The sequence below is a fragment of the Zalophus californianus genome, chromosome 5 (assembly GCF_009762305.2).
Source record: "Zalophus californianus isolate mZalCal1 chromosome 5, mZalCal1.pri.v2, whole genome shotgun sequence".
NCBI classification, from domain to species: domain Eukaryota; kingdom Metazoa; phylum Chordata; class Mammalia; order Carnivora; family Otariidae; genus Zalophus; species Zalophus californianus.
The window spans coordinates 58,771,899-58,794,685 of record NC_045599.1 but is presented as its reverse complement, the minus strand read 5'-3'; the positions used below and the strand labels follow the sequence as shown (position 1 = coordinate 58,794,685).

At 34.8% G+C, this 22,787-nt stretch overlaps 1 protein-coding gene across 3 annotated transcripts in view; it reads left to right on the top strand.

Annotated features, from left to right (window-relative positions):
• AP3B1 (adaptor related protein complex 3 subunit beta 1) overlaps window positions 1–22,787 on the top strand; it is a 259,999-nt gene that overhangs the window by 208,255 nt on the left and 28,957 nt on the right. For 2 of the 3 annotated variants that reach the window (XM_027606180.2, XM_027606183.2), the window contains exons 23-25: window positions 15,184–15,228; window positions 15,913–16,144; window positions 20,619–20,703. In XM_027606180.2, coding sequence (XP_027461981.2) covers window positions 15,184–15,228; window positions 15,913–16,144; window positions 20,619–20,703 — 362 coding nt within the window. The remainder of the gene's footprint in view (window positions 1–15,183; window positions 15,229–15,912; window positions 16,145–20,618; window positions 20,704–22,787) is intronic. The other variant, XM_027606181.2, reaches the window with a different exon arrangement.

Below are 22,787 nucleotides of genomic sequence, written 5' to 3'. Positions count from 1 at the left end.
GTTACAGTTTTGAGGCACATTTTAAAGAGTCTTACAGAAATGGAAACCACAAACACAAGAGTACAGTGATATATGAGTAGAGCTGTAGTCCAGGTTTGTGCCTTGGGTTCTTGATAGAAGGCATAACTACTGCTGCCAAATCTTCAGAGAAGAATCCTTTTATCTTAGATTATAATACTGAATGCCTTCTATAATATGTTGTATACATGTGGAATTTCCATCAAGAAACATTTTACCATTTTTTTTTAAGAGGGAGAGGTGGGAGGGGGCAGAGGGAGAGAGAATCTTAAGCAGGCTCCATGCCCAGCACAGAGCCCGACATGGGGCTTGATCCCACAACCCTGGCATCATGACCCAAGCCAAAATCAAGAGTCAGATGTTAACCAACTGAGCCACCCAGGCGCCCCGACATTTTACCATTCTACATGTGTTTCTGTCATACAAACACAGACTTGAATTGAACTTTTTCTGAGCAGCATTTGCTTATATTTCTGGTGGTTCCACTTTTCCACATAGCCCTGGTTGCATAAGTACCCTTGGGTATACTAACCACATTGTATATCCCAGCAGTTATAACATTAACTTTGATATGAATGGTTGCAAAGTGTATATATCCTTTTAAAAAATCTGACTTTTGGGCACCTGGGTGGCTCAGTCAGTTAAGGGTCTGCCTTCAGCTCAGGTCATGACCCAAAACAGGCCCCCTGCTTAGCAGGGAATCTGCTTCTCCTTCTCATTCTCCCTCTGCCCTTCCTCCCTGCTCATGCTCGCTCGCTCTCTCTCTCTCAAATAAATAAAATCTTAAAAAAATTAAAAATCTGACTTTTTTATTGTGCTTGTTTCAGAGAAAGGTGACTCTAGAAAAAATTGCTACTTTTTAAATATTTATTTATTTTAGAGAGAGAGCAATAGAGAGCATGGTGGGGAGGGGCAGAGGGAGAAGGAGAGAGAGTCCCAAGCCAACTCCGTGCACAGCATGGAGCCCACTGTGAGTCTCAATCTCATGACCCTGAGATCATGACCTAAACTGAAACCAAGAGTTGGCCATTCACCCAACTATGTCACCCAGGCACCCCAAAAATTGTAACATTTTTAAGAGTTTGTCTAGGATTATTGCTCTTATAATACCTACCCACTCTCTCTCTAACGTAGATTTTCATTATCCTAAACTTGTTCTGCCCCACCCAAACCCTCTCATATTTCTCTTGTTCCTTCCTTTTCCCCTGTTGAAACTTCTCTGTTTTGTGCCCCATCACCCAGGTGTCTGTGACTAGTACTACTTATAATAATCCCCTTTTGCTTCTGTAGAACTCATATAAAATGTTTGTATATGCAAATTTTATCAGAAAGGCTGATAAATACTAAAGAGTAAGAGGCAGTCTCGTATAATAAGCAATGCATTAAATTGGAGCCTTTGGAAGACAGTTTTTTTTTTTTCATTGGTTCTCAGTACCTATCAGTTAACTAGATTCATCAAAACCAGCTCAGTGTGATCATTAAAAATATGTAAGGGATATTTAGGGGAAGGGATTTTTTTTAAAAACTAGTTCTCTAAATAATTCTGACAAATAACTGTCCAGGTTTGAGAGACACTCAAATTTATTAGTGTCTATGCTAATTGAAACTTAAATCTAATGAGAATATACTATAGGGAAAACAGAATTTTTGATGCCTCTCAGATCATAGATCAGCCATTGAAAGATACATGCAAACAAACATATGCTATGAACTCCATGGATAAGTTTTATGACACAAGAATTCAGAACAGTAGTTTTTAACTAGACAACAAAATTACCTTTATTAGTTGCCTGTTGCTGCCGTAATACATTGCTAGAAACTGGGTAGTTGATTAACATTGCAAATTTATTATTATCCTACAGTTCAGGAGGTCAGAAGTCCAAAATGGGTCTCATTGAGCTAAAATCAGGAAGAGTTGGGTGGATAAATTGGGGCTTGAACTGAGTGATGTGTTGAGGGTAGTGTTTGATATTTAAACCATATGATTTATTATGGTACATCATTATTGATTTATTGTGACTTAGGTAAATTATAAAGAACTAACAAGTGAGTTCTGTGTGCAAGATTAGCAAAAAGTAAGGAGCACACTAAAATTTAGAACTGGGATACAGTGTATTTGGAGGGCTGTGCTTTTAGACTTATTAAAGGCTTATTTTTTCACGAAGTGTTTTAGGTCTAGGAATTCCTGTTCTTAAGATGACAGTTTTCTGAAGAGACTCAACACAAGAAGAGATGGAAAATTGTTTCATATTCTGTGATCATACCCCTGGAGCTAGTTCTTTTTTATGTGAAAGATAATCAGACCTAACCTATCTCAAACCTTATTGGCTATTTGACTTTGTACAAGCTTTAAACCAAATGGTTGACTTAATATTTCCTGTCCCTGGGAGCTGAATGTGGAGAGGAACCCTAAGTGTCCACTGCTATCTCCTGGTGGAGTAAAGTTTAAATTGAGAGGCATAGTGGGCAGAAATAGTTTAATAAAAGACAGAATGGGAACTGAAGTTAGATTTTGTTGTAAGTTGGATGGAGAGTTAACTCAAGCAGAAGTGGATGGATAGATGGTAGGACTACATTCATGCCACAGGAAATCTTAGAATGACTTAGCAATGACTTCTTTCCTGTTTTCATGATATCTTCTTCAGTAAACTCAGAGAAAACAAGCAAAAGGTACTACAACTCAGTGATAAGGTGGGTGGGCAACCTCCCGTGTAGAAATGGTTTTGTGTTCTTGAAGAATTGGATTTATTTCTGGGCAGTGACCTTTTTAAAAGCAATACATCGTTCTCCATCCAACAAATGCCTGCCGTGGCCAATAATATGTTGGCATGTCCATTTTCAGCTTGTAGTACAAAATAAATGAAAGCCAAGGACATTACAATTGGGAGGGAAGAACTATTATTTAAAAGGCTTTTAAATGATGTCACTATATATTCTTTTAACAACATCCTCTAAAAGCCTTTGAAAAAATAGTCCCTTCCTCCCTCAGTTGTTAACAAAGACCATACTAGGGACTGTTCTTTAAAAGGCTGTTAAATGGTGATACTATATTTTTTAACATCAACATCATTTAGAAACCTTTTAGAGAACAGTCCTCTTCACCCACAACTAACAGAGAGAAAAAAAGGACATGGGGGAAGGGATTACTTTTTTAAAGGCCTTTGGATGGTACTATCAATAAATACAGCAATATTGTTTTAAAAGCCCCTCTCCAATGGTGATTCAGCTTTTTGATATGTACTTTTAACCTGATGACCTTATGTTATCTGACAGATTGGTGTTTTAACGTTGACTGAAAACTCAATTTACTAATAATCCCAATAATGCCTTTTCTTGAACAGTTTAAAAATCAATTTCACATATACAATCTCATTTTATACTCATAAGAACTCAGTAAAACCGACAGGATATGTATAATTAGCCCCATTTTACAGAAGAGAAAAACAGAAGCTAAGTGAGGTGGTGAATTAGCTAAGATCTCACCACTAATGTATGGCTGAGTTGAAACTGTAACTCAGGTCTCTTGACATCTGGTCTAGTGTCCCATCCAGCTGCCTCAGGTTACCTTCATTACTTTTTTTTTTTTTTTTAAGATAGTCTGCATTGTTCTTTTCAACATGTTCAAATTCTAAGAGTTAATTCCTTATAACTAGTATAAAAGTGGGATTCTATAATTTCAGTGCTGAAGATAGCTATATAGATACTAGAGGTTTTATTAATACTGTACCACTGATGAAATAAAAAATGTAAAATATGTCAGAGCGTAGTAGTCTTCCTCTGATGTTATGGCATTCAGACTTCTCTTGAGATTCTTATGCTTTTTAATGTGCTTATGAAATTACCACTTAAAATCCACTTTTACATACATACCTAGTTTATTAAAGAAGTGATATTTTAAACAATTCTAATCTCATTTTATTGATTTGCTTTCAGAAGTTCTTTTGACTAAGGATACTGATTCACAATTAAGATCATATTTGAAATAGTTTCCTCAATTATTATTAATCTTTGGAAAGAAATAATAAATACTAGTTCTTCCCACTTCATCTAGTTCTCTGAAGGAGAGAAAAAAAAGCTCCCCACTAGTTTTCACAAGTGATCTTTATTTTCCTTTATCGTAAGGAGTATTTTGTATTTATTAAAAAAGGAATTGTAGCTTATTGCTTGACAGAAATGACACTTAAAAATACTAAGTTCTAATCTTAGTTCTGCCACTGTTTTTTCACTTGTGCCAATAAACACTGTCTTTAATAATAATTAAAGAACACTTTCATCTACAAAACACTTTCATATGCAGTATCTCACTATATCCTCTTAAAATCCAATGAATTAGGTATGTTACCCTTTATTTTACAAATTCAAGCTCAGAGAAATTAAACGATTTTCTTCTCATCAAATAACTTGAACATCTTCTAACGTAAAATCTAGTGTTTTCTTTCTTAACACTGCCAACCGTAACTCTGCCTGACAATAAGGAACTCATAGCCTTCATTGCTTCTGAAGAAAAATGGTTCACATGTCAAAATTAGGTATAACTTGCAAATACATGAACACGTGCCAGTGTACAGTCACCGAGATCCCAATCCCAGGACTTGATCCAGACAAATTCATAGTCAAGTGACCTTAACAAAGAGAAGGCTGGGTGATCAGCAGGCTTTGCTACCACAGACATGGACTCCAAATATGTGATAAATCGAGTTCTTCCCATCCCTACCTCCTCACTGAAGAATTTAAAATATTTATGCAAAGATCAGAAAAAATATGTGTGTGTTCTTATGGTCTCAAAGGACCTATTTCCCCATCCTCACCCTATGTCCAGAATTGCTCAGCAACTTATGGTACACCTGACTGGCATCTACGATATAAAAGGATGCTTTTCCCCTCTATCAGAGTCAAAGAAGGCATCCCTAGAGGGACCTCTTATTTAAAATTAAAGTAGCCACAGGGGTGCCTGGGTGTCACAGTAGGCTGAGTGCCCGACTCTTGGTTTTGGCTCACGACTCAGGTCCTGATCTCACGGTTGTGGGATCAAGTCCTGCGTTAGGCTCCATGCTCAGCATGGAGTCTGCTTATGATTCACTCTGCCTCTCCCCCTCTCCCCTGCTCGCTCTCTCAAAAATAAATATTTTTTAAAAATTAAAAAAAAACCGTGATAATACTGCCTTTCCAATTTGTACATCAACTAAGATACTTCTTTCCCTTCCTCTAGGACTTCACCTAGATGAGATCCATCTCCCTCTGTCCTCTGAGTTACAGTTCATTTACATGGAAGCAGCAAAGCCAGTATTTAGATGCAGTGGTCCCAACTGTGAAATATGTAGAACAGCTACCAATTTCTCTCATTTACTTTTACAAAGTACTGTTATATAGCCTAGTTTTTCTCTGGGAATCGCTATTTGGATCTTGCTGTCCTATTGGAAATATTCTCAGCATGACCTCACTCATAATACTCTGATGAAATCATTTATTACCAGCAAGATTGTTTGTGCGAAGCAACTGTTGCTTCTGGGTCATTCCCTTGTCATCGCATTCCTTCCTCCAAAGGGGCCCATCCCATCTTACTATACGATCTTCCCTTCTTTGTCGTTCTCATCTTGAGATCCCTTCATCACTAACCACATTCACTGAAAATCTTGGCACCTTAGACATCATTAACAACCTGTGCATCTGTAACCTCACAGCCTCTTCATCTGTTCAGTTCTGGTAACTTTCACCTGTACTGGATTTTAGCCACACACTCTTATTTCAACTCTAAAATCTTATCTTTCTTACTTGGGCCTTTTATATTCCTCAGATCCTTCACTCCTCCAAATTTGTTTTAATGTTCAGCCTAGGTTTACAACAACCTGAAAGATAAACAGTAGTGTCCCCATTTCACAGATGTGAAAATTGAGGTTCCTAGAGTTTTAACTTTTCTAGTGTCATAGGGTTAGTTAGGTAAGCGTTAGTACATTGCACAGCCAGAATTTCAGCTCTAGTCTGTTTAGCTTCAAAGCCTGGACTTGCCACCAGAGTTTGCTGAGCACATAAGGGAGGTGCACTTTAAGAAAATGTTTTTTTTCCCTAAGATTTATTTATTTATTTTAGAGCGAGAGCATGTGGGGGGGGCAGGGGGCAGAGGGAGAGAAGGAGAGAATCTCAAGCCATCTCCCTGAGCATGGAACCCAACGTGGGGCTCAATCTCACGACACTAAGACCATGACCTAAGCCAAAATCAAGAGTCAGACGCTTAACTGCCTGAGCCACCCATGCACCCCAGAAGATGATTTTTACAGGATTATGTGGTACAGATTGGAGTTTAAGGAATCTAAAGACAGGGAGACCAAGTTCCGTGGGCAGGCAGAAGTAAGAAGGGAGCAAAAGATAAAGAAGAACACCAAATTATTAATTAGGGTTCAATCTGAGAGAGATTTTACTTATTTGTCCACATAGTTTGAAATTATTTTTAAGAAACATGCATTACTTGGGCGCTTGGGTGGCTCAGATGGTTAAGCATCTGCCTTCGGCTCAGGTCATGATCCCAGGGTCCTGGGATCGAGTCCCGCATCGGGCTCCCTGCTCCTTGGGAGCCTGCTTCTCCCTCTGCTTCTCTCTCTCTCTCTCTCTCCCTCTGTCTCTCATGAATAAATAAATAAAATCTTTTAAAAAATTAAAAAAAAAATTAAAAAAAAAAAGAAACATGCATTACTTTTGCTATTTTAAATAAACATTTTTTTTAATGTTTCAAGTATGAATGATGACCTGAACTAAGCTGGTGGTAGATGGACAGCAAGGAAGGAAATGAATATAAGAGACATCAAACTTGTCAACTAATTGTTGGAAGTAAAGAGGGTATCAAAGATAATGCAAGGTTCTGAGCTTGGTTACAATGGAAGAGGGCACTAAAATTTTCTTTTTTACATTATGTCATTGATATCAGAGAAAGCAGTAGAACTACTAAGATCAAATGATTATCACATCTATTAGATAACAACATAATTGTTTTGTACTTATGTAAAATATTCTGGTTCTAATGAAAGTCGTTGTGATCAATTATTGGAACCATTTTTGCTAAACTCTTTGAAAACCAGAATCAGTTTTGTTTTTTTTAGCACCCTTTAACCAAATGTCAGAAAGGAAATAAAAAAAGAATAGCTGAACATATCTAAGAATAGAATGACATATCTTTATTCATGGTTATGGAACTATTTTTCCATGAAAGTGGTAAGTAAAAGATCATGTGCATTTGGATTTCAAATTTATAAGAAGCATTCAATATTTTGACATTGAAGCTTATAGGTTTACTATAGATTTACTTGGAGAGGAGAAAAAATAGGGTATTATTATAATCTCCCCCCTCATCTCAATACCCATATAAACTGAATACTTCCCATAATAGGGGGGTCAGCAAACATTTTTGTGGAAGGCCAGGTAGTAAATATTTTCAGCTTTGCAGGCCACAGCCACTCAGCTCTACCAACTGTAGTACAAAGCTGGCGTAAGACAATATGTAAATGAAGGAATATGGCTGTATCCCAATGACAGTGGACTGGATTTGGTCCACAAGTTGAATTTGCTGATGCCTGCTTAACACCATGCATAAAGTAAGGTACTCATTAAATGTTTGTTGATAAGGTATTCAGATCTTTCTGCAAATATATTTTTATAATATATTGATTATTAACAAAGAGGCAAAAAAAATCTCATGTTTTTCACATATATATATTGATTAGTAAAATAAAATATGAGAAATTAACATGATTACTTTCTAGAATACCCAAATTTACATATGTAAGGAGGAGGTTATCTTTAGGATTATAAACCATTTGCTTAGAGCAATATTTGATGGAGAATGGACATATATTTCTTTGAGTTTATGTTTATAGGTAGAGCTAAGAGTTAAGAAAATTTGCTTCCCCCACTTTTTTTATTCTTTACTAAGTACTGGTGTCAATACTATGGGTTAAAAGTAAAATAGACTCACTTTCTACAGTTTACTGAGTAAAGAAGACAATACTGTAGCTTTCTGCATTACAACTCTTATCACTTGGGACATATATTGGTTAAAATACTAATTTTAAACATGAAACTATCTCTGTTGTACCTATTTTCCAGTCATTTCTATAAATCATAAATCTAAATAGATACTGCTATAAAATAAGCCAAACAAAACCAGATACAAAGAGAGCATTTTATATACTGCCGATCTTCATATTTTTGAAGTCCAAAAACAGAATAGATTGATAATACTTAAACATGATTGACTAAATGTGGATTAAAGCATAAAAAGCTGGAAAACATTGTTTTTATAAAGCTTTACATGGAAGTGTTATCTTTGAAATAGTAATGCAAATGTTGAATAAGGTTTATTCTTAGGCACTTACTTGATATTCCATGTTTTATTTTTCAATTCTCATTTAAATTTTGTAATTCAATCATTTTGAACGGCTATGTTCAAAAGAAGTTTTACAACTTTAATCTTAATAATCTCAAAAAAAAAAGCAGACATGCTATGTCATAAAATAACTATTAGTGACTAGTTTGTATCCTATAAATCTAACTTGAGTTGATAATATGGTCCATTACCAGCTAACTGCACAGAGTATTTTTCATTTTACACTCTTCAGTTACTTTTTAGTGAAGTGTTAAAAAATATGAAGCTTTTCTCCTCTCTAAAATTGCACGCTGTCTGTCTGTTATTAGGGAGATAACAGCTCTTATAAATGTTTCAGTAAGCGCTAAGTAGACAGTTATGTGCACTCTCATTCCACGCTTATTTGCTTACTGTAATAAACTGATAAAATATGTGTGGTTTGTCTCTGTGTATCTACAGGCATCATGAGTCACATAGATTTCCTTTCGAAATAATGTTGTGTCTGCAGAATTGATTGGTTATTTTCATAAACCATCTAAAAGTACACAAATGACTTTTATTATTTAAACATATGCTGTGTAAAGATTTGTAGAGGATTATCTCATTGTAACTTGATGCTTTTTGTTCTGTTAACTCTGGAAGGAGGCTTTTTATTTTAGAGTTATTACAGTTACTGAACTAATTACCTCTTCAAGAATTATAGTGAGGATAAACCATATCATTTGCTTATAATGCAGCTAGCTTTTTAATTCTTTAAATTATAGTTAAATAATTAAATCAAAACTAATGTTTTCAAATATTGTCTTTTATAGTATCCTGTTATACAAGTTTTTTTTTTTTTTTACAAGTTTTAATATTTAATGGGAAGTAATGCTTTTATCCAAACCGGATATTCTGAGACTGATTGATTGTATCATAGAAGTCATTCTAATTAATAAGTTGTTCTTTGTGTGTGCCTTTAAGAAATAATGGTATGTTGGGGCACCTGGGTGGCTCAGTCGTTACGTGTCTGCCTACGGCTCAGGTCATGATTCCAGGGTTCTGGGATCGAGGCCCACATCGGGCTCCCTGCTCAGCGGGAAGCCTGCTTCTCCCTCTCCCACTCCCCCTGCTTGTGTTCCTGCTCTCACTATTTCTCTCTCTGTCAAATAAATAAATAAAATCTTGAAAAAAAAATAATGGTATCTTTTTGTTTATAATTACATGTACACATAATAGAAAATTGCTAGTCAAGTCATATCCCAATAGATATTAATATTGATAATCTCCACTTATCACCAGAGTACGCTCCTATAAGACCGTAGTATTTGTAGGAACAGTGTTATGATTGAGCACCCAGCATCAAATAAAGTAGAGTTAAGACCAACACTAGAGGTATATTATCCACAAACCTCTTTAATCATTTAAAATAGTAAAATTATGCTTTGAATTTTGAAAATGAGTAAAATTATGCTTTACACATTGAACATAAAAGTGGGGAATAAATGGGATGACAGATAATAAACATAACAAATAAGCAAATTATATCTGTAGTGTTAGAGAAGGTATTAAGTGGCTATAGAAGAAGAAAAAGGGAATCAGATGGAAGAAATGCAAATGGTTAAGCCTCATTAAAAAGGTTACATCTGAGCAAAGATGAATCAGAACTGAGTCATTGTGAGTATGTGGAGGTAGTACACTTCAGGGAACCCTTGCCAAGGGCCTGTGGTGGGAACATTACTAGTTTGTGGAAGGGATATCAAGGAAATCAGGGTGGCTAGAGTGGAGTGAGTCACAGGTTCAACAGTAATTGAAAATGAGGTCAAAGAAACAACAGGGGGCCAGGACATATGGGGCCTTACAAACCTTTATAAGGATTTTTGGCTTTTATGCTCAGTGAAATTGGGAGCCATTAGAGGATTTTGAACAGAGAGGTGACATGATGTAACTTTATTTTTACTGATTCATCCTGGCTATTGTGTTCAATCTGTGCTCAGTAGGATACAAGAGTAGAAGCAAGGAGACCACTTAGAAGGCTGTTGGAATAATCCAGATGTGAGATGGTAGTGAATCAGACCAGGGTGGTAACAGAAGTAATGAGAAGTGATCAGATTTTACTTATTAGTTCATTCATGTAATTGTGGATTCCTCCCTGATCTCTCCCTTAGGTGCCAACTATGACTTTTGTGTTTTCTTAGTGTACTAAGTCTTATCACTGTCATGGCATTTATCACACTGGTTGATTTATGTAGTTCTCCCCAGCTAAAATAAACTCTTTGGGGACTGGGATACTCTTGTCTTTGTCTCTGTATCATAGCCCTTAGTGTAGTAGTTGACACAACTAACTCAATAAATGTTAGTTGAAAGAGTGAGTAAGTTAATGATTCGTAGTTACTTTGCATTTGAAATAGTGATAATCTTATTCGACAGGGAGCCTTGGAATACCCAATTCTTGGACAAGACCACCTTTTCCCCGAGATGCCCATGGGAGACACAGAATCAGAGAACAAAGAAAGGCAAGGTGGTACTTTATTTTTAGCAGTGGCTTTGCTTTCTAACCTCAGTGTAGAACTCCAGTGACAGGATGGCCACATCAAGGACTCCTCTTTCCTATGGAAGATAGGACTAAGTAGTCTTGAACCAAAGCAACCTCTTAGGTTGAATCATATGAATTGATAATTCAACTGTTTTGAATTGATAGATTCATGTGGTTCAACCTAATTAGAGGCTTTACCTGAGTCTCTGATCTCTCCATTCTATATCTACTATGGCTTTAGGAAAAGGAATAAGAAAACCTATTCTTTCATTTGGAGTTTATTCCCTGCTCCCCCAAATAGCGTCCTGAAATCTGACTAATCCCAATCAGTAGTTGGTTGGAGGAATTAAAAGATAGAAACCCAATCTGAACTAGCTCAAACAAGAAGGTACTAGAAGGAACGCCGGAGTATTTCACAAAACAAGCTTTCAGGAAGGGCAGGAATGTGTCAGATTCAAGAAGTATAAAAACCAAAGATACCAGCAGAACTCTGTCTCTCATCTGTGCTTTTCTTTGAAATTTGCTTTACTTCCTGCAGAACAATATGGCAGGAAACGTGACCAGAGACATTAAAGTTTTAAATCTCAGAATTTTAGCCACTTGAGAGAGACAGGTTTGACTAATCAGGTCCCAAACCCAAAAATCTTGGGAAAGGGACTCATTGGGCCAGATGTCTATTCCAGAACCAGTTAACTGTGACCAGGTCATGAGGTGGTATAAGAACATGCAAGCTCCATCAAGAACTAAATGTGGCAAGGTTCCTGGAAGATAGTAGGGTGTGTTAAGCATATAATCCCATACATAACCCTACAGGGTAAAATACTGAGGAAAGTTCCCTCAAAAGAGCAGCACTTAGTCATGAACGAGATAAAAGCAATCATGAAACATGTAATTATTCTTATTCTTCAGTGTCCTAGAACTTTCTTGACATCTCATCATCAGTTATCAGAACACATCATTATACTTAAGAAACTCATAGAAACAATCAGATCAGCATGGACTTTCATAAAGCGAAGTAAAAAAAAAAACTAGTTTCTACTATTTAAAGTAGTATTTTCATTAGCAAAGCCACTAGCTCATATGGTGCTACTCTGCACATTCCAAAAAGGCACCCTTGAATGTAAGCTCGATTTTTAGCTCATGTCCACCCCTCAGGCAGTTGCCCCTACCCATCTGTTTATGGTATCCTACTAAAAGTTACTTTAGCTATTTGGAATAAGTGCATCTGGGAATTGTTGAGTGACCCCCAAAAAATGGGTATGAAGAACTGTGAAGGATATGAGATGTTAACCCTCCTTGCAAGCAAACAAGTTAGCCTAAGATAATTTCGTGGATACTGATGAAAGACAGGAGACTACTGTGTCAAAGACAAAGGGCAGTTTATTACAGCAATAGCAGTAGCCAGAAACATCATTCGTGTGCCTCTTCTCTAAGCCCCAGTTCCCATAGGGTGACAGGATGAAGGCCACGTGATGACTCCATGTGTGGTGTGTTGCTTTACAAGAGAGGAACCTCTACAGGAGAAGATCCCAATCTTTTATAAAGAGCCCTTAGCTAATCTGTCCCAACTTTGCCCTGGAGGGAGGCATTTTCCTGTTTCCAAAGGCTGTTTGCTATACAAACATCCTTGTAAAGATTTTCAGGAGCCAAGTTGTTAATACCTTTGCTGAGAAGATGTTCAAAAACATGGCAGACTGTGGAGACTTGTTTCCCAACAACAACAGAAGGGAAGGAGAAGAGGAAGTACGTAATGTGTGCCCTTAGATGAGGAGTCAGCAAACTTTTCCTGTAAAGGGTCCAGATAGTAAATATGGGAAGCCCTGCAAGTACTCAGCTCTACCAGTAAAGATGGTAAGCCCTGCAAGTACTCAGCTCTACCACTGCAGAGCCAAAAAGCAACCATCAACAATATGTAAATGAGTATGGCTGTATGCCAGTAAAACTACAAAACAGACAGCAGGCCGTTATTGGCTTGTGGGCTGTAGTTTGCCAACCCTTACCTAAGATGATCTGTTTTGTTCAAACTTGTTAAATATCTACCTTTTTTTTTTTTTAAATAAGCCCTTATTTTCACCACCCAAATCTAGGTCTTTCTGTAATTAATTTGTTACCTTTACCTTGTATTTTGTACCTTTAGTAAGATTACTGATATTTATAAAATGCAAAGTCAGAAAAGCCATTCACAGTGTTTTGTATCTTAGAATATAAATAGACACAGATCATACGTGTTTCTGGAATATAGATATCTGATGTACAAAATATTGAACTAAAACCTTGCTTTCACATTAGGATTAATTGTATTGCATGTAAAAATTGTTGAAGGATTTATGGAACTTACTGGTTTTATTGGACAAAATATCACCTATGTAATTCATCTAGATAGCGGAGGAAGTTAATATGATCTGTATAATCTTAGAAAACAGGTTTAAAAAAATCAACATTTCCAGTTAGCCCCTTTCTATAGTTTAAACGTATGTATTATTACCACGAAGTACTATTTATGAGGCTGTTTATTGAGAAAAGAATATAGACCTCTCTGTTCACCTTTGAGGATTGTCAGAGAGGACCTTTTTCAGATGTTGAATTTCCTAGATAATGCTTCTTGAACTTGAGTGAGTATGGATAGAATGAGTGGAAAAAATTATGTATCTCTTCCTTTTACACATCCATTAACACTTTTTAGCAGTTATAATAAAGATACAGAATTTTGAGACAGGGTAGAAAAAAATATTTGCACTATGTGTCCCAGGATTAGACTGAGAGAGAATCAATAAACCAACCAAGATATGTTGCTAGTCTTGTGTGACTTAGGGTGTACCCTCCTTGTATTTCTAAGCACCTTATATGATGTTTAAGTGCTGATTCCTAGCTGCTTGTAAACCAAACCCCTGCTTCTGTTCTTCTTTTCTTCTACTACTCTACACTTGCCTCTCTCCAGCTTTCAACTTATTTCCTCATATTATGTGTTGCCCAAACTTTTATGAGTTTTCATAGAGGAAAAACTGGCTTTATCAGCATGTATTTAATGATTTAATGACAATGTGTTTCTGGAACAATGAAGAATATAAGATAAGAATTACTATCTCCAGTATGTTATCATCTAACTAAAGGAGTAAACATAAGATACTAAAAAATATGATTATCCAGTTGAAGGCTTGTGTGTAAGGTTGATTATCATAGCCTCAGTGACATGGGAATTTAAGATTTTTGCTGAGTATAAATTTATAAATATGTGTATATATACTTGGGCAGTCAAACACACACATACATATTCTGTATCTGTTTACTTATTTTTATGATGTCCATTATATCTTTAAATGAATGTTCCCTGCCAAGGATTGCTGTCTTGGGTTATGCTACTAAACTCTCCAGAATTTGTAAAGGAAATAGAACTTAGCATGAGCAATGAAACAAATGAGTTTTGAAAATAATTTTTATACATGGAAAAGAACCTAAGCTTAGAAGTGGAAGTGTTTTGAAAACTTAAAATGCTAGACTGCTAGCGTCCTCAAAAGGCCAAAGTAGAATGCATAGGCCAGTTGCCCCATTACTTTAGGTAGCCAGAATTTAAAATGTACTTAATTATTTGTTATGTTTTAGAAATAAGCTCTTTTGTGCTTTTTTAAGATGATAATTTTAAATTGCTCACTCTTACAAGTTGAGCTTTTGGAGAAGGAATACTATATTTTAATGATGCTTAGAAGACACTGCTTATCATTTTGTATATATGATATTTAACTCTTGGATTTTTGTTGATGAATTTTAAATAGCTAATATTATTAAGTTTTAATGTCAGGTATCTTTGGCATGATGAACATGTTGAATAGGTTAAAATGTACTCATAGTAGAAAATCTAGTTTGGGAGAGCACACTTGTTAGGAAAAAATCTTGATTAGGCCTGTTTAATTACAAATTGATTTTTTTTTTTTTTAAAGCGTGCCATGTCAGGTCAAGCCACATGCAATACTTTGACTTTGAATGGGAAGATAGCCATCACATGATTTTAGAAAGGACTGTGTTTCTTCATTTAATATGCTCCCTCTGAATCCACTCAAGATTGAGGAGAGAATTTAACTAAAAGAGGCTAAAATTCAACAGAAGAATATAAAGAGATAATTAGCCAAGAAAATACTGGTGGGGTGGTAGGGGATGTAGTGATACAAGACACTTTGTTTTGCCAAATAATTGAATCATATTGTAGGGTTGTAAGAAATAAAACAATGTGGAACTGGTTTAACAACTCAATCAAGGTCCAAAAATGTCTCCCACGTATGTTAAATAATGTTTGCATTTACAGGTCACTGAAGAAAAGCTAATCATTAAATCATGTTCAGACAATTGGGTAAGTATTTGGAGAAAAAGATTAAGTATAGAGGTCAATATATCTAAATCAGTTCCACACAAATTAAAAATTGCAACCATGAAAGCTCTAGAAGAAAATATAATAGTTACCTGAGCTCAAAGTAGGGAAGATCTTTTTAATCATTAAAGCAAAGGAAGAAACCACCTTAAAGGAGGTGATAGTCTTCATTTTACAGTGAAAGAAATTCAAGGTGAAAAATGTTCAAGGAGTTGAGATTGGAAATGAAGGTGCAAAATGTTCGTTATTGGTAGATGATACTATCTTACAATTCAAAAATCTGAGAAAATCAACTGATAAATTATGAAAACTAATAAGAAAATTAGCAAGATGCCCAAATGTAGTGTACCTAGGAAAAAAACTAATGAAATTTATAAACTCTAAAAAATTGAATATACAACAGCTTATTCTTATTAGGCACATATTATCAAAATATTTTAATATATGTTGCGGACTACAGAAAAATTTTAATGCTGTTTTGAAGGCATTTTCTTTACATTTTTATATAATTTCTGACTTAATATTTATGGGTATATTTGTTACTGTGGCTTACATAATACTTGAGGAAAAATAGGATAGTGTAATAAAAAATGTGTAATTTTTAAATGTTTTCTGAGAGAATAACTGTAATCACTAATTCATCTTTGTTTTTCCAATGTGCAATAGGTCAGGACTCCTGTCTTTGTACCAGTGAAAACTCATGTGCTGCTTCATCGGATGAGTGGGAGAGGACTAGCTGCCCATTATTTCTTTCCAAGACAGCCTTGTATTTTTGGTGATAAGATGGTCTCTGTACAAATAACACTGAATAATACTACTGATCAGAAGATAGAAAATATCCACATAGGGGAGAAAAAACTTCCTGTGGGAATGCAAATGCATGTTTTTAATCCAATAGGTAAATACTAATTCTCATTTAAAACTTTATACCTGATATTTAAATATATTTGTTTTAAAAGTAAAGTGAAATACATATTATTAAGTATATTTGTCAATATAGTCAGTTTAGATTTGTTTTCCCTTTTTAAACCGAATTTATCATACAAAATGAATGCACCACTTTGTTCTTAGTGAATCGGGTGCCAGCAATGGTAAAATGTACCAGCAGTGATGAAAGGATGATGCATCTGAAGAAACAAAATTGCCTCTCATTTTACTGTCATCACCTTCCCTCTGCTTCTCTTCCTGGCCAGCTTCATTCCCTGCCTGGGTGTAGTCTGCCTTTCTGAGTCCTGTCTCCCCTTCCCTGTTCCTTTCGCAGTCCGTAAGTTGGAAAGCGAAGAGAGCAAAGGCTGAGAGGATGCATGCTATTCTGTTTGTCTTCCTTTCCAGGCATAGACTAGAAAATTGCCCATAGTGTTATTACTAATATTTATACACATCATGTTTTAAAATATTTTTAATCTCTTGCTACCATTCAGAAATCAAGATGTTTTTACATTAAAAAACAAACCCAGAAATCTCACCTTTTTTTGGAATGAGGCACAAGATCTGGCAGTCCTGGCCCTCTATGCCCACCTGGCACAGAGGGGGTCGCCACTTAGACGCACCATGTGCTTTCCAAGTGACCTCTGTGCTCATCAGCTGTCATCTCCTTCCATTTTTAAAGTATTTTACCAGAAATATATCTTTCAAAAATTAAGTGTAACAATGTGTGTTACTTTGAGTTTAACGTAATAATTAGAATGTCTACCTCTATTTTTTCTGTTTGTCTAAGTGAAAACGGTGCTAGAGTTTAGTTGGGAGAAGCTTCAGGCAGTAATATCAATTAAAATGGGGCGCCTGGGTGGCTCAGTCGGTTGGGCGACCACCTTCGGCTCGGGTCATGATCCTGGAGTCCGGGATCGAGTCCCACCTCGGGCTCCCTGCTCGGCGGGGAGTCTGCTTCTCCCTCGGACCCTCCCCCCTCTCATGTGCTCTCTCTCTCTCACTCTCTCTCAAATAAATAAATAAAATCTCTAAAAAAAAATGGATGTAAGGTTTCTGTCATTGAATCCTTGAAATGTTATCATCAGAAAGGTCCAGATAGTTCCTTTTTATGATACTTTAAGTGAGCAAAACCTTTTAGGCAGGCAATGGTGCCTTCTTTACTCATTATTTCACGTAACTCTTCTATTTTTCTTCATTTTCACCCAAGCTCTTTGACATTGTTGAATTCTCTCCTGTAGTTTTCATGATTCATTCAGTAAAAGAAGTCACTCTTTGTGTTACATTTTTATACAAAGGAGTAAAACAATTCTTAACAGATGACATATGGTAGTTGTTTATAAGCAACCAAAGTAGTTAAAGTGACTTGACTTTAGAACCCACTTTTAATACACTTTTAAAAATAATTTGGTAATTAAGACACCATTCAATGAATACAGAGTGTCCTGATTTGTATTTAAGTACTTTGTCAAGTCAATGTATTGGTAAGGAGTTCTAGAATATCCCAATTTGTATTCTTTTTTTAAAGCTTAAAATCCAGCATTTTTTACCTAGTTAAAAAATTAGTTTAAGAAATGTCAAGCAGCTGATAAATGAATTTTCTGAAGGTTGAAAATGTTAGCCAAAGGTTAAAACAGTAGAACAGTATTAACATTTCTTTGAGCTGGCATAATGAGTTGATGAGTTGACCTTTTGTTGGCCTATGTAGAATAGAAGAAATAAATATAATAAATTTCATAGTGTGGCCTTAACACAAATATAAAATACGAATCTATACCATTGCCTCAGTACTAGCCATAGGCTTTTCTTTTCTTTTCTTAGGCAAACTTTTAGGACTGTAATGTTTTATTCATTTTGTTGGTGTTTAATTGAATACCCTCAGGATATAGAGTTTTTTTCCCATGCAGTAACACCACCTAGTCTCTTTTATCAACAGATTACAGTAGTGTTACAGAGTATGATATATCTTAAATTAGTCCTCCAAAAACATCTTAAGAATACAACAAAGAACAAATACTATATTTTAATGTTTTTTGTGAAATGAGGGAAGTAAGACGTTTCTTTAATAAGCATATATGCATATGTTAAGGAGTCCAACAGCTTTCTTATTTGTCACCAGTCTGTTTTCCTTTTTGTCTATAATATGTCTATAGTATGACTTTGGTTTGGATTTTCTCCCACCTTTAGCATGAAACTGTATTTGTTACAAGAGTATTAGGAATAATGTGCCATGCCATTTTTCTCAAAGAGACCAAGTACATAAGAGATTTAAAACACACACACACACACACACACACACACACACACACACACACACACACACACACAAGCCTTAGGGTTTCGGAACTATACTCAGTGACTTTATGTTAATAATTGACAATTTTGAGTTCAGCTAATATTTTATTAGTTACTGGACAACTGTCATATCAAAGTCAATGGCAGCCTGTGTGATTTATTTTTCATTATTAATGGCTGGTATAATAGGGCCCATGTTTTTCAGCCGTTTCTGTATAACCCTTTTATGTGTATAGCACTGATCCAGAGGTAGCATCCAAACACATATGCCTAATTGAGTAAACTTCCCCAGTGTAGTAGGCTTCAAATAATATAAATCCATTATATAAATAATTTTATGCTGATCACTTTGCTCTTGAAGCATTCATATAATAAAACATGCCATTGATCATGAGCTGTCCTCCAGAATTAGTGTGGCACTAAGCTCACAGTTAATTATCTTAAGACTGAAGATGGTACCAAACTGTGTCAGAGTGCTATCAACAAAACATCTTGAAAACTGTCACTTTGTCAAACGAAATACAAGGATACATGATGTAGAGAGATCTAAATCATGAATGCCATCATGTTTTGGAGATGACAGCATTTGCTACCTATGTGTCAGCCACAAATAATATTGAGACCAAACCCCAATATATCTGTGGCACAGAAGAAAGCATTAAGGAGTCACTAAAGTATATGACTAAGCAGTGTGACTGACAGAGCTGTGAACTGATAAGGTGTAGCTAGAGAAGAAGTATAAGAAAAATATTGCAGTTACTTGCTCTACAGTAATGCCTGTTTGCTAACGATTTAGGCAGCAAGTCTTCTGGTACTTGTGAAGCATCCTGATAAATTTTAGGTTTATAAACAAATGAAATTCAAATTGGAATCAGCAAACCAACGTACATACCACTAGCAAACCAATAACACTTTAAAATCAGCATCAAACAATTACTCTCTAACAATCCTGATCTTCATTGAACCTGTGAGACATAAGTATACTTCTTAACATATTAAGCTTATTGAATTATTATTTGTCCCATCTGTACCATCATTTCTGTCATGGTTAGCATTAAATGGCAAACCATACTTATCAATAAGCCCTTTGATAGTCATTGTCTACTAGATTAGAGTATCCTTGCTGAAACATAACTACATCTTATTAAGATATATAAAGGTAAATATAAAGCTGCTGTACAGTATGACTGCAGTTATACTGAAGACTTTGAGCAAAGTGGAAATTAAAAATGGATGGTTTCTGTGTAAATATATAACATATACTTTATACTAATATTTAGCACTAATATTACATATTAGTATAAATATATATTATATTTATTATATATTATATGTTATATGTTATATATTTAAGATCCCTCATTATTCTAATGTATAGCCAAACTTTGGAATCATCAGCGGAATAAAACATTGTTGTTTGTCTTAAGTTTTATCCTTGTCACCTGAAAAGTACCAGTATTGTCTATTGATACAGTTATTTCCCATTCTTGCTTAGTTGATAGATGAAGCTTCGGAAATTCTAAACCTATAAGATACCATTTTATTACTTGTTTTCTCATGATCTAATCTACTAAATTTTCTTCCAGTAATTCTTTAAATAATGCAATTAGATTTACTACTTTAGTTCCTATAGTGCCAGTTGTCTTGGTTAATTTCTGAATACAAATTGATTTCTTCTTTCAGCTTTGCTTTAATTTGCATTTTTAAATTTTGGATTTCTATTTCCACTTGAAATCTAGAACATTGTTTAAAATTTATGTTTTATATCTAGAATAAATATTCCATAGTTGTAAGTACATAATCTCTTAAAAGCACCCAAAGAGTCCTTTATAGTTGTTCCAAACAGGATTACATTTATTTCCTTCTCACCTTCAAATGCCTATAAAGACAGTATCGTAAAACGTGAAATGATGTATTTCTGAAACAGATAGAAATACATGCAGAATTAAGTTACGGAAAAGAAAGCCTTCAAGCAGAATAGTGAAATTACTTTATAATTTGCTTTAATATTCTTAGTTTGAAATTGTTCTTATAAGCCATCATTAAATTTGTTTTAACCACACTACAAACATTACATAAGTTTTCAGGGTTTAGTTTACCTCTTTTTCACATCCTCCATGTTTTCATGTCTACATTATCTTATTTTCTAGAATCTCTTGAGCCTGAGGGATCCATTACTGTTTCAATGGGTATTGACTTTTGTGATTCCACTCAGACTGCCAGTTTCCAGTTGTGGTAAGTTCAATTGTTCTCCTGTATTTTATATTACCTGCAAAGGATAGCAGATCAAAAGCTAGGCTTTCAACAGCTTTTCTCTTTGAGAGACAAAACATTTAAACAAATGTGCTTTTCTTTGGTAATGTTTAGACTACAATGGAATAGTTGTACAAATTGTTTGTAGCATATGTATTTTTAGTATTTGTTACACAACTAGCTATTACAGTCAGCCATATATGATTGAAATTCACAGTTAAAGTAAGAAGCTACTGCTGAATGATTTTTTAAATTATTAACTCTGCAGTTTTTAAAAATTCATGAGGAAAATGCAGGAGAAATTAAAAATTTTAGTAATATTGAATAGCCCAGAGAAGATATCTTTTCAAATATCCTTTATGTTATCTTGAGCCTCTTAAGTAGAGAAGTATTGATTCTGTCAGTACCTAAAACACATACATTTTCCCCCTTTTTACTTTATTTTTCCCCTTTTTACTTTAATTTACAAACTGCCTCTGATAAGACTTGAAAGAGAACATTTATGCAGTTGCAAAGGTTTCATGGGTGAATACTGTTCAAAAGAACCTTTCTAGGATTGGATTTTATTATTGTTATCATTTTCATGTAATGTTTTATACATTTCTGATAAAGTCCAGAAATTATTAGCAAATTAATACAAAGCCGTATTCATCCATCTTTAAGAATTATCTTTGAACTCTTACATTTTTCTGATCTAGGATCTGATTTGTTACTTTGATTTGAAGTTGCTTTGTTTTTATTCTAACAAGTATTTAAACATTTTATTTATCTAAATTTTAGTTAGCTTACAACAGAATTTGTTAATGATAAAAATCACCGAGCTTAGGCAATAGACATTTTTAAATAAATTTATGGGTTAAATATAGTGAACTTTTCTTTTGCATGTACCTATTCAGTTTACCAGTAATTCAGGCCTAATATTGTACCATTTATTGCTGAGAACCTGCAATGATGAATATAAACAATGTAGCATAACACATTGATTTTATGCAGATCATCACCTTTATGTTTTGGGAGGTCTGCTATGTTAGTGATATATAAAAACTGATTACTTTTCCCAACATTGCCTAGTAATTGTTTATTATTTTTCTATTAGACAAACAACACAGATCAATATTACTGAGCACAAGACTATGAGTAACATCACTCTAAATAGATTTGCCTCCAACACCAGAGGTATATTCATTTTCGTGATTTCAACAATGTGAGCCCAATGACAAAGCTCATGCACCAAGTTAGGGCAAAATTAAAAACTAAAAAAATTATTTTTTTGTTATCAATTTATATAAAGAACCTGCTATATTTCTATATAATGAGGTGGGGGGTTCTTAAATATATTTCCATTACAGGGATTTCCTCTGTAGTTCCATTGAACAAGATTTGCATTTTATCTTTGATAATAAACTACGTCCCTTTAGGGATAGGTATGTAGGTAGTGTTTGATTTTTTGTCCTACATTGAGGAGTGTATGTGAACAATTTTTTCTCAATTTCTTTTAAACTAATTTTAGGAAAATGATGAATTTATGTTACATAGAAAATAGCCTTAGCTATTATAAGCACTTATATTAATATGTTTTTCTGTTGTGAATGTATAAATTATTTTAGATTTTATTGACTGCATAAGCATACTAGATCAAAAATTATTTTTTTGTAGGTTCCAAAAAGAACACTTTGTCTTGCATCAAATGTAATTGATCCTGAAGCATGTAATCACAATTACTCACTTTCTTAATTGGCCTGCCCAAAATCAGAAAATGGAAACCGATCGACAGTGTTTAAATCAATAGCTTGATAGTAGTGCTAGTGGGGGTAGGGAGATAGCAGTAATGGGTAGATCAATTGGTCTTAGATGCCAATCACTGACTGTGCCTTTTGCATAGTAAATAGCACTTTTTGCTTAGTGATGTGCTGTATTAGTCTTGGTAGCTCAATAAAAAGGAAAAAAGCAAGAATGGCGGATAGTGAATTTTTTCCTCAAAATACGTTATACAAATCAATAGGTAAAATTATAGGTAATAAGAACATATTTGGTAAGAAGCCTTCAGAAATGCTGAGAACATGGAC